The 13153-nt window shown below is 37.2% G+C and overlaps 1 protein-coding gene across 1 annotated transcript; it reads left to right on the forward strand.

Moving 5' to 3' along the window:
* The first annotated feature begins 828 nt into the window (after positions 1-828).
* On the forward strand, positions 829-12186 carry LOC134281649 (proteoglycan 4-like). Its single transcript, XM_062764078.1, is given in 15 exon segments — positions 829-848; positions 1035-1113; positions 1358-1540; positions 2517-3229; positions 3232-4025; positions 4237-4266; positions 5428-5454; positions 6139-6435; positions 6781-7406; positions 7752-7904; positions 8018-8299; positions 8411-8550; positions 8658-8825; positions 8987-9087; positions 9530-12186. Coding segments are annotated over 15 exon segments (5316 nt in total). The 3' UTR covers positions 11233-12186.
* The last annotated feature ends 967 nt before the right edge of the window (positions 12187-13153 follow it).

Here is a 13153-nt window from a genome sequence, read left to right on the forward strand (position 1 = left end):
ACGAAATACGCGTGCTCGATAAATGATAGACTTTTACGTTTTAATTATTTTTTGTTATAAGAAATAGAGGAAATAAAATGTATGAAAAGTGTTTAAAATAATTTAATATAACAAAACAGCTACTACTCAAAACGTGCATACATTTTTTAAAGAACTATATTTTTTATCGAACGGTTTTTACAGAAGAGTGTTTTTCGCCCACGAGTATTCGCGCTTTGACTTTCTAGTAGGAAATGTGAAAAAATACCCCGGGTTTATAAATTTATCGTGCAAACAAAGGTAAGTTTTTGACAAATTCATATCATAGCTTAAAACCATGCTACTCATGTTTGGAAAACAGCGACATTTAAATGAAAATCATGTAAATTGCATGTTGTGTATTTCATGTGTTTTAAAAGCGTACCATAAGCAATGCATAATGAAGTTTCAGAGTCTGAGAGATGTGCAACATTGATCACATTTTTATATTTCTTAATTTTATTTACTGTAGATGTTTCACAATTAAAAATATTCGTCAGACTCTTTGTAGGAATCCATGTAACAGTTTACCAGCTGATCGAAAGTTTGTAATTCGCGGCAGTAAACCTGTGTTAGATCTATTAATATTTTATAAGTCAGGACTGGTCCCTGTGAATTGTTTTGAAGATTCTGTACACATGTTTAAAATAATTCTACAAGGTTATATGAAATGGAACAAGGTTGACATTATTAATATATGCTCTTGTTTTTATGTGCAGATGTTACATGGAAAAATTGTTGTAATAAAAAGGTCAGGTGCAGATGGAGCACAGTTTCCTTTGACTGCTGAGAACTGTGTGTTTGGCAGGTATGAAACAAAATGTTTTCTGGCAATATTTTATAAATCTTGCAGATTTTCATCATTCCCTAAGGGTATATATAATAATCGAACATAAGTCTTTGATTTAATTTCTGATTATAAAGCAAAACATTAAACCCTGTAGACATAATACATGCAAGAACAGGGCTATAAAATTTATTCTTTTGTTGTTTATATGATGATTTCTGTAAAACAGGTCCAGTGAATGTGACATAAGAATACAGCTGCCAAATGTATCAAGGGAACACTGTCGAGTGACTGTGGAAAATGGTGCGGTAAGTATGGGATCATCAAAAATAATGAAAAACCAAATCACTTTATGTGATAATACCATGCATGCTCACAGACTAACACTTACAAGATATTTTCATGTCAAGTTAAGATAATTAAATGCCTGTATTAATATATGACAGGGTCATCTTTGAAAAATTTGTTTGGAATCATCACCTTGGGAGGGTTGGGTTCAAACCATTATAGCCTTTAATTTAAAAAAATATATATATTTGATGTCCTTTTAAGGTATATCTAACTAATCTGAGTGACTCAAATCCCGTGTCACTTAATGGAAAAGTTCTGGATGGAAAGAAGAAACTCTCCAACAAAGATGTCTTCACAATCATAGACAGATCATTTAGGCTCGAACTTCCTGAGAACATGCGCAGTGCATCTCCGAAGAAGACCCCTGTCAAATCTCCACACAAGGTATTTTTAGCAACTGCATGCTTTATTATACCCCGCTTGAAAAGTGGGAGGGATAAATTGATCAGGATGTCCATCCGTCCGTTTGTTTTTATTTTGTTCATGTGTTTGTGTGTGATACTAGATCTGCTTAGAATCAATTGTATAATTGATAGTTTGCACTTTTATGAATGGTTGCATTTAAATTGCATGTTGAGCATGAATACTGTAGAATCACAAATTTTCGTTGGGATAAAATTTCATTGTTTTGTTGCCTAGAATAGTTTCGTGGGGATTTGATTTCGTTGTTTTGAAAGTGTCCCTATACAATATATATGTCATTTAAAAATTTTGTGTGGGATTTAATTTCGTTGATAATTGTTAACAACAAATAAACAAAATTTAATCCCCCACAAATATTTCTGCTTTTACAGTATTCAGATTTAAAAAAAAGAATGAAAATAAAACTACATTTTAAATTGGTCAGACCAACATCTGCAAAGTTGTAAAGTTTGTCTACAATTTGCAGAAGAAAAAGAGACATCCTTTGATAATTTTAAAAGGTATAACCGTATTAAACCAAAAGAAACAAAATATGATTAAAAAAATATTTTTCAAATGTAAAACCACATGAATGGGAGATATTAAATTTCAAATTTTCATCACTGGCATAATGCTTTCATTGATTGTTCAATAGTACTGTAGATGCTACTCTAAATGTTCAAAACAATTTTCATACCTGGGAAAAAAATAGATTCTTTTATACTTTTAATTCATTTTTGAAAAAAGTTAAATTATGAAAATAGAAGTACAGTAATTCAAATAAGTAAACGGTGTAGGGAGAAAGAAAAGAATTAAAATTATTGTTTTTGATTGCAATCATTAATAGTTTTAACAACTTTAATTAAATGTTTTCTTCTTGTGTAAGAAAAATTTTAAAGATGACGTTGAAATGTTACAGAATAATCAGGAACTATGAGCTTTAATTTAATCCTTGCAGATGAAGGCAGACTCGAAAATCCTTACCCCTAAGGTAAAACCACCAATTGGAACACCTCAGAAGCCTAATACTCCTTCTGCCAAAAGCCCTAACAGGCGTACTTCATTAGCTGCACCCAAGTCTCCAAGCTCAAATACCGCTGCCACTCCAAATGCAAAAGGAAGATCTCCTTCACCAAAGAAAACACCAGCGTCGAATTTAAAGTCAGCGGTACTTTCAGAAACGCCAGCAAAATCTCCAGTAAAGAAGGTGGCAACCCCAAAATCTCAGCCCAGGTCAAGAAGTTCTTCACCAAAGGCAAAGGTAACCCCTGCTAAAACTCCAAAATCAGGTAGAAAATCGAGGAGTGCTTCACCGAAAACCAAGACACCAAACAGGTCACCCAAAGCCAAGACCCCAGTGACATCCACAACGCCAGCTAAAGCTACTGAGGAATCCAAGACAACACCTAAAACAGGGAAAAAATCAAGGAGTATATCACCAAGAGCTGATACACCTGTAGTGGCAAATCCAGCAGAACCTGCAGAGATTCAGTCAACCCCTAAACCAGGCAGGAAATCTAGAAGCACCTCTCCTAAGTCCAAAACACCAAAAAGTGCAACTCCGAAAACAAAGTCTCCTGGGGCCAAGTCACCTGCAAGAAGTGCATCTCCTAAGGCTAAAACCCCTAAAGCCAAGTCGCCTGCAAGAAGTGCATCTCCTAAAGGCTAAAACTCCTAAGGAAAGTTGCAACTCCTAAAGCAAGTTCACCAAAGGCTAAGTCACCTGCAAGAAGTGCATCTCCTAAGGCCAAAACCCCCAAAGTTGCAACTCCTAAAGCCAAGTCACCTGCAAGAAGTGCATCTCCTAAGGCCAAAACACCTAAAGTTGCAACTCCTAAAGCAAGGTCTCCAAAGGGCAGGTCACCTGGAAGGAGTGCTTCTCCCAAGGCAGAAATCTCTGGAACTGTATCTCCAAAGGTACAGACACCTGTAGCTTCAACTCCTGTCAAAGAGGCTAACGTAATTGCAACCCCTAAGTCTGGTAGGAAATCAAGAAGTGTATCACCTAAAGGCAAGACTCCTAAGGCTTCACCAAAAGCCAAGACACCTGCAAAGTCTACCACTCCTGTTGTCGGGGAACCAAAACAAACTCCAAAATCAGGTAGAAAATCAAGGAGTGTATCACCTAAAGCCAAGACCCCCAAGGCATCTCCTAAGACTCCTGTAATATCTACTACTCCAGTGGTAACTTCTGAAGAAGCTTTGTCCACACCCAAGTCAGGTAGAAAGTCCGGAAGTGTTTCTCCAAAGTCAACAACACCTGCTGCCACTCCAAAATCTGCACAGAAGGCCAGATCACCTAAATCCAGGAGCCCCTCCCCAAAGGCAAAGACACTGGCTAAATCACCGGCTACTACTCCTAAAGCTACTAGTCCTGGGAGGAAAACGAGAACTCCCTCCCCAAAAGCTGCTGCATCAGTAAACACCACTCTGGAGTCTCCAAGCACCAGCGGATGGACACCAGTTGGTAAGCAGTTGAAATAAATTGTAAAGTTATAATTTTATAATAATTATAATAAAAAATTTTAACTTGGTGGTAGTTTAACTTTAAAAAGATTGATTTGATTCATGAATATTTTTCTGTGTATAGAAGAAGTAAATGATAATGAACTTGAGCTGACACTGTGATGTGTATGTTCTTAAATTTTAACCCTTTGATTTGATTTTTTTTCTTTCAGTGAACAAAAAGAAAATGGAAAGAAGAGTAAGTAATAAAAAGAAAAAATAATAATTTTAAGCAGTGGTATATTTTGATATAAAATTGAAGTAGTGAATTAATTAGTGTTGTTTTAAACAGAGGTGAACATTTAGCTGAAGTGAAAGGTGTTAATTAGTGCTGTCATTCACATTTTTGTTCATCCGAAGTAAATAGCTGTCAGTGGTAAGGTTAAGTTTTTTGGAGCATCAAGTACTTCTTTGTCCTATATTGATTAGACATGCATGGAAGATGTTGCTAGTGAGTTTCATTGTGTCAAACAGTCATTGAAAAAGAAATGTTTGAGTGTCTTGAATATCATTTAGTTTAGTTGACCAAACCATGGTGTTGTGTACATAGCCTTGCTTGAGTGCTCTCTATAACAGGTTAAAGTTTTTGGTGAATTTATTTTATTAATTTGAGCCCTATGATGACCAAATTGCATGGATTATACATATTGATACATCTTAGGATGTATTCTACTAGACTTGCTTCGGATGCTGAATCTGACCTACATTTTCCGGTTGAGTGAACAGGTTAAAGTTTTTGGTGCAGGTTTTATTTCCAAGTTACTATGAGACATATAATGACCAAACTTACATGGATATATTTAAAATATTGCTTTGTAATTTTTAATTTTCATAATAAAGTTTTTGGTAAAAAAATACTGAATGCAAATTTTATATAATAAATACACCATGTTAATTTTTTTGTGTGAACAGGTTAAAGTTTTTGGTGAAGGTTTCATTTCCAAGTTACTATGAGACATATAATGACCAAACTTACATGAATGATACATCGGGTAGTGATGCATACTACCAGCCTTGCTTCGGATATAAAATCTGACCTGTCGATATATATTTTCCGGTTGAGTGAACAGGTTAAAAGTTTTTGGTGAAGGTTTCATTTCGAAGATACTTTGAGCCCTATAATGACCAAACTTGCATGGATGGTACATCTTAGGATGTATTCTACTAGACTTGCTTCGGATGCTGAATCTGATCTACATTTTCCGGTTGAGTGAACAGGTTAAAGTTTTTTCATTAATATTTAAGTTACTATGAGACATATAATGACCAAACTTACATGTGTTGATACATCGTAGGATGATAACCAGCCTTGTTTCGGATGCTGAATCTGACCTACATTTTCCGGTTGAGTGAACAGGTTAAAGTTTTTGGTGAAAGTTTCATTTTAGCTAGTTACTATTAACCGTATAATGACGTAAATTGCATGTTCAAAAATTCCAACGAACAACTTACCGAAACGCGACAAAGGACGAAAAATTTTTTGGCGGCATTTGCAAGTCAACTTTAAGTATGTTGACCAAAACATGGATTGTTCTTAGGATGCACACAAATCACTTTTTATTCGCAAGATAATAGCTTTATTTTCGTCTATCACCAAGAAACTATAAGGCTTATATAAACCAGTTGCGAGCTGGTATGCTCAGATGCTGAAATTTAATTTGATTTTCTCGCGTATATATGGAATCCCTTAAGATTATATAGAGCAATGACCACAATTCGTGAAAATTTGTGTCTCGCTTATAAAGAGTCACACGACTAATCTCCAAATAAGGTGTCGCGAAAATTTAGTGATCTACAGTAAATTAACAGTTATGAAAATGTATTTATTTTATTACTAGTTTTTTATTACTAGTATTTTATTAGGGGCCAGTAAAAATTTTGGTGGGCCAGTAAAGTTTGAAAGTTCACTGGTCCGACTGGCCAGTTAGTTTGAAAAGTTTTCGTGAAGACTGCTGCATGTGCAATATATGTATCTTAGGCCTACAAACTATAAATTATGTAAAATGACTTACTTCATTCAAATTGTTGAGGAATAAAAACAATGCATGAATATTAATTTTCATATTTTACTTCAGCATTGCCTAAAACACCTGTAAGTTCTGGAAAGAAAAGAAAGTCTACAGAAACTTTGGAGTCCAAGTCTAAACGATCAAGAGTGTCCTTCGGACCCAAACTGAGTCCTGAGCATTTCTTGAAGACTCTTCCTCCATCAACACCTGTAAGAAAAGGGGCAACACCCAAACGGCAGACAGCCAGCACAGAGTCACTGAAACCACTGCTGAAAAGGAAATCTATTGCTACTGCCAAAAAGTCACCTATTAAAGAGGAAAGTCCACATAAATCTCCCAGGGCTAGAGGCCGTTCTCCTGGAAGTGCAAAGAAAGGAAAATCTCCACAGCCTAAAGCAAAGAGTCCAAGGGCCTCACCAAAGGCTTCAGCTGAGACAAAATCCCCAGAGGTAAAGGCTGTCACCCCAAGCCCCAAGAGCCCTAAAAGCAGATCACCAGCAAAGGCAGCAACCCCCAAAGGTGCATCACCCAAGACACTTCAAGAAACACCAGTTTCCACACCAGTAGCAGCATCTTCTCCCAAGTCTCCAGCTCAGCAGAAGTCACCAAAGGCAAAGTCTCCTGTGCAGAGTAAAACTCCACAACCTAAGTCCTCTAAAGCTACCCCCAAAAAATCACCAAAAAGTCCCAAGAAGGCTGCATCTACAGGATCCTTGGATGAATCCATGGGACTGGATAATTTGTTTCAGTCACCAAGTGTGGTTGCAAGTACCCCAGCTGCTGGTAGCAATAAAAGGAGGAGATCAGCTGTCAGCTCTCAGTCAAAGAAGAAAATGGAGGGTGACAGAAGAGCAAGTACAGGAAGTCTTGCAGGTGTTAAGAGACTACTAAAGACCCCTAAAAGACTGGCAGACACCAGCTATACTGGCATTTCTGACATGATGGAAACTCCAAAATCTGCTTCAGGAAAGAAGACTACTCCAAAGGTCAAATCTGCCAAGACTCCTGCAGAGACAAGTTACACTGGCATTGCTGAAATGATAGCTACTCCTAAACAAAAGGTGGCCTCCGCAAAGAAGAAGACACCCAGGATAATTGTTGCTTCCCCAGCTGTACAGAAAATTGATGCTCCTATGGCTGATCTGAGGAAAGCAGTTGCCATCCGAGCCATTCATGGCAAGGGAGCGACCCCAAAATTGCCTAAGATGGCACCTAAAAGCTGGGCAGATGTAGTGAAGAAAGGTGTGCCCAAAAAAGTGGTTCCCCCACAAGCCAAGAGAGTTATGCATTTGAAGAGAATAGCAAAGAAGAGTGCCAAGAAGAATACAAGGAAGGTATGTAACAGTATTTCACAGAAAATTTTTTTTTCTTTTCTAATGAATGGTACCAGGCACAGACATCTGACGTTATTTATTTTCTAATTAAAATAAAACACCCACCCCCCAACTATATAAAGTTCTTTATAGAATTAGGGGATAATATTTTTTTTATATAAAAAGAAAAATTTTACAATGGCTTGAACACAAAGTTAACGGTATTCAGTGTGAAAGGTGAAATTTGCTAAAATCAAGTATCATTTTTTATACATATTTATCCTCCAAATATATAAAGTGTTATTTCAGCAACAGCTAAAAATACTAACAACAGTAAAATTTATAGATTTTTTGCGTACATTTCAGTCCATTGCCAAGACACCCAGAACCAAGGCAAGGGCCACTGCACCAACAACTGGACATGCAGATTCACCAATGACTATTGTCATAGGCAAGAAGAGAGTCAAAACTCCTACTGCTCTACCTAAGAAAGGAAGAAAATCAGTTGGAAAGTCAAAGGTATTTTTTCCTGTACTATTTATAGTGTTCCTTGTTTCCCATCTTGGAATCGGAAAGTGTCATAATTCTACAACATTTCTAAGGAAATGTCATATTTGTATTCTACCTTGTAGGCAATAAAGAACAAGGCAGTAAGCCCATCAGGAGTCCAAGAATTGTTTGCCACGCCCAAAGGGAAATCCCCAACAGGCACTCCACTGAGTACAGGAACCCCCCACTCTCTATTCTCTGACCTGCCAGACACTCCCGTTGGACCTGGAGAAATGGCCGTGTCACCTCTGTCAAACAGCGTTGCTGCAGCAAGTCCTCGTCTGGGTGGCATGAAGAGGCTCTTTGCTCAGCCTAAAAATGTACAGTCACCTAAAAGTCCACTGGGAATCAAGGATTTGATGAAGGTATAAAAAAAATATATTTAAAGAAGCCTAACATGCTTATCTTCAAAATTCTAACAAGTTTTCTGTAGCTTTTGGAAGAGCTCTTTAATAAAATTTGCTTTTGAATTTCAGACTCCTGGATCTTCAAGACCTTCATCAGCCAAGAAGAGTCCTAAAGTTTCATCAACCAAGAAAGCAAAGAGTCCAAAAGCCTCATCGGTGAAAAAATTGAAGAGTCCAAAGTCCACAAAATCGAAATCCCCGGCAACTAGGTAGTGATCAGTTTATGTACATAGAGAAAATGAAAAGAAAAAAATTGAGCTTTTTAAAGATAACAAGGTAATCGGAATTGGATTTAAATTATTTATATTTTCCTAAGGAGAGGGACAAAGAGGGGAGCCAAGGTTTTAGCTACCCCACCACAGCCCACAAAGAAGATTCGTGTGGAGGCCACCCCAGAGGAAAAATCTGTTGGTACAGAAGTAATAGCTGCTGTAGCCACCCCTGCCTCCCCAGCTCCTGCTAAATCCCCTGTAGCTAGAAGAGGGTGGGTATAAATCAATACAGGTCTGAAAAATCAGATGTAATGATATAGATAAAGAAATAGTGTGTGTATTTCATACAAACTTGCTTTTTTAAGAAAACTATAAAAAGATATAGTTTCTAATTTGTTGTGAAATGAGTTTCATGCTTATAAAAAAGTTAAAGAGAATGGAGAAAAACTGATCCAATTTTTATACATATTACAGAGGCAGAACAGCAAAGAAGACTCCTGCCAAAAAAAGCAACCCCAGTCAAGCAGAGGAAAGGTAAATAACAATTCTGGATAAGGAAATCTTCAAGTGCATGCGTAGCATTTTTATACCCAGATACCTGAGATACAAGGAAAAACAAAGAATTTTTCTGTTCCCTTGTTTACCATATCGATTTTTACATGGTAACATTTAATTTTAAATGCTGTACTTTGTTGACAAAAAAAAAATCATTTAAACTTCAATATGTTTCTCAAATTCCTTCAAAGCTTTTATAAACTTTAACCAAAATAATCCTGTGTACTTTGGAAAATTTCAATTTTCATTGGTCTATGGAATTTTCTAAATTTTAGTATGTGCTGACAACATATATATAAGCATTGCCTGTATCACTTGTTTCATTAAAAAAACGAAGAAGCATAAAAAATGATAGTCATAAGACAAAAAAAATTACAAAGGTTGACTACAGTTATTTTACTGTGTATTTTATTCATGGTAGATGCCCTGAAAAGGAGAGGAAGACAGACCCAGGCGACTGTTCCTGTGTCTCCAGCAACAGTGCAGACATCTCCCAAGCCTGTGGCTATTGTGGCACCAATGAGTGCTAAGAAAAAAGTTGAGGAAGAGGTGGTGAAACCAGTCAAGAATGGAAAGGATAAAGAGCCTGTGGTTAGCATCACACCAATGAAGAAGGCTGTGGAGAAGGAGCAGAAACGTGCAACAAAGGCTTCTGCGAAGAAAGCAGCAACACCTGTCAAGGAATCTCCCAAACCTACACCTAAAAAGCGTGCTACAAGAGGAAAGGCAGCTAAAGTAGCCACTGAAGAGGAGAGTACGCCTGTTAAAGTTAGTCCAGTCAAAGGTAGAGCCACTAGGAGGAAAGCTGCAGCAAAACCCACACCAAAGAAGGCAGCTTCTCCTGCTAAACCAGTTGCACAGAAAAGAGGTAGAGAAGTAGCTAAAGAGGATGAGGTTGAAGCCGTTGCAAAATGTCAGAAAATGGAGGAACCTGCTTCCCCTGTCAAGGAAAGTCCAGTGAAGGGACGAGCAACTAGAGGAAAGAAAACAGCAACTGCTAAAAAAGTTACACCTAAAAAGGCAGTCAAGGCAGCCTCGCCTGCCAAACCAGCAACACCAGCAGTTAGTACTAAAAAGAGGACAGTTCGGGGAAAGAAAGCTGCAGAAGCAGAGACACAAGAAGTAATAGCAGCAACTCCTGCAGTTAGTCCTAAAGCTACCAGAAGAGGTGGAAGGGCAGCCACTGCAAAGAAAGCAACTCCTCAAAAAGCTGCAGCAGTAAAAACTTCAGGGAAAGAGAAAGTTGCCACACCAGCAGTTAGTCCAAAGACAACCAGAAGAGGTGGAAGAGGGAAGAAAGCAACTCAAAAAGCAGCACCAGTGAAATCTGCCGTGGAAGAGAAAGTTGCCACACCAGCAGTTACTCCCAAGACTACCAGAAGAGGTGGAAGAAAAGCTGTTGCAAAGAAAGCAACTCCCCAGAAAGTAGCACAAGTGAAAACTGCAGTAGAAGAGAAAGCTACAACCCCAGTAGCAAGTCCCAAAATGAGCAGAGCAACCAAGCGTAAAGCAGAGAAAGAAGCTACCCCAAAGAAGGAAGCACCAGTTGCAGTGAGTCCAGTGAAAAGAGCTACAAGAGGTAAAGCTGCTAAAGCAACACCCAAGAAAACTGCAACTCCTGCTGCTTCTCGTAAAAGAGCTACTAAGGGAAAAGCATCAGAGGGCCCAAGTTCACCCAAACAGCAGAAAACAACTGAAGAGCCTGTTGTTGTCAGTCCTGTAAAAGCAAGGAGAGGGAGAGGAAAGGCTGTTGTTACAAAAGCAGCAACTCCAAAGAAGGCCATCAAGAGCAAAGCTCCATCTCCAGTTAAAGATGCACCTGCAGAAGTAACACCAGAAAGCCCAGTCACAAAAACTACGCGAGGCAAGAAAGCTGCAGCCCCAAAACAAAGTAAAGTTGCTACACCAGTGAAAGAAGCCAGTCCTGTAAAATCAAGAGCAACCAGAGGCAAGGCAGCAGGGAAGCCTGCCAAAGCAACACCTAAAAAAGCAACAAAAAGCAAAGCAGCTGCACCTGAGAAATCAGTTCCCACTCCCAAGGTTTCCCCAAAGAAAACTAGAGGCAAAGCTGCAGCAAAATCACCAACTCCAGCTAAAAGGACGACACGGTTACGAAGGAAGTGAAGTGTGAATTCTGATATTTTTTGACTGCCAATTCTTCGTGTAAAAAATGTATTTTATGTATTTATTGTAAAAGTTTTATAAATGGCAATCTCATCAAATGCCGGAGATATTTATATAAATATTTACTGGTGTAAGTAACAAAATTTTTAAGAATGGGCAATTTTTTTTTTAATTCAGGCAGCAGCCACAATTGTGTTCATTAGAGTATTTTTTTTAAGCATTGGATGTACATTCTTATCCAGTTTGAACCTGAATAATTTGGAAACAATCTTGAAGATGAAAATGTCCATTTTACTTTTCAGTGGCAAATAAGATTGTATATTTATTCTGTGTATATTGTGAGAGAGTAGTCAGTTTGCATGAAAATTCAGGTAATTTTAGAATTGTATAGATATTTATGTATAGTCATCTCAAAACTTTCTTTCTCTCTCTTTTTCAGTCACTTTTTCATGTACCTGTATTGTGTTCAAGAAACATTACATATTTTTATGCTGATCATTTTATTAATCCTTCATTTTATAATCTGCTTGTTATGGTAGTTTTGATTTATAGTGTTGTAACCATAATTTTATCATCTGATATTTTTAGTAGTGCAGATCATTTCATCATTGTGTATGTTATCTTTTGTCCTTGTGCATTGATATTAGTATTTATGTAGCCAAAAATAGTAGAATACAGAGAAAATACACCAGCAAAGCTGGGAATAGATTAAGTATATCATTCATTAGGATGTTGTCTCGCATCCATTTTTTATGGTGCCAACAATGTACAACCAAGTTTGCATTTAATCAGTTTTGACTAAAGTTCAATTATAAGATTTGACAATGATTTTTATCATCTCGTATCTTCAAATATTACAAATTTTACATTAAAAAAAAAAGGGATTAATACCACTTGCAATTCTCTGTAGATGGGTTTCACCTTTTGGATGAAAGAATAAAATATGGAAATAATTCGTGATTTTTTTTTCTCTGTTGCTGCCTAATCTATAAAGGTAAACAAAGAATTGTACCCTGCTCTCATTGTCTCTGTGGGTGAGATATTTTTTTTGGCACATTGTGACAAATATGGACATCCTATCATATGTTTTTGTTGTTGAAAAATTGGGTCAAACATGAAGGTCGAAAGGTCAGAAAACGACAATATCTTGTCACAGGTAACAAATATGAAGGCCTTATCTCTTCTCAAAAGTTTTTAAGGAGGAAAAAATATGAAAGGTACAGTGTAGGTCAAACCTCAAGGTCATGGGGTCGTAAATAATGTGTTTAGAAAGGTCTTGTCACAGGTGGTGTACATGTGAAATAAAGTCCTGTCTCTTCTCATTCAAAACTAGATCAAACTTCAAGGTAACTTGGTCAAAAAGCATGTAATAAATTATTAGAAAGGACGTCACAGGTAATATATAGTTATAATTTTAAAGCCATATCTCTTCTCATTCAAAAGTTATGGCCGATTTAAACTTTTTAAAATAATGTTTTTTAAAAAAAAGTTGGAAGTATGTCAAATTTAAAAAGGTCTCGAGGTCAAAAATCAAAATGGATTTAGAAAGGTCTCGTTACAAGTTATACACATGACGTGTAATATGATTGAAGTCCGAATTCAAAAGATCTGACCAATTGCAAGGTTTAAGTTTTTGTGATGGACATGCCCCCCCCCCCCCCTCGCTTTCGTGATTTTCCCATTTCTAAGAACGAGGGCGCTTTTGATTGGCATTCGGCAGGAATCTGGGCGTAATTGAAAAGTGAAAATTTTATCGACATGTCACATGAAATTTTTACATTTTTTTTTATTTATGGGGTTCCTGTGCCACAGGAAAGAAAAATATTTTCCCGAAATTGAGCTTTGATTTGCTAAAAATAACTTGAAAACTGGCCAGATCAGACATTTGGTACAAAATGGTACATTTTACACATGACGTGTA

This window comes from Saccostrea cucullata, unplaced genomic scaffold (genome assembly GCF_032062105.1).
Source record: "Saccostrea cucullata isolate Sc308-1 unplaced genomic scaffold, CSIRO_AGI_Scuc_v1 ctg1055, whole genome shotgun sequence".
NCBI classification, from domain to species: domain Eukaryota; kingdom Metazoa; phylum Mollusca; class Bivalvia; order Ostreida; family Ostreidae; genus Saccostrea; species Saccostrea cuccullata.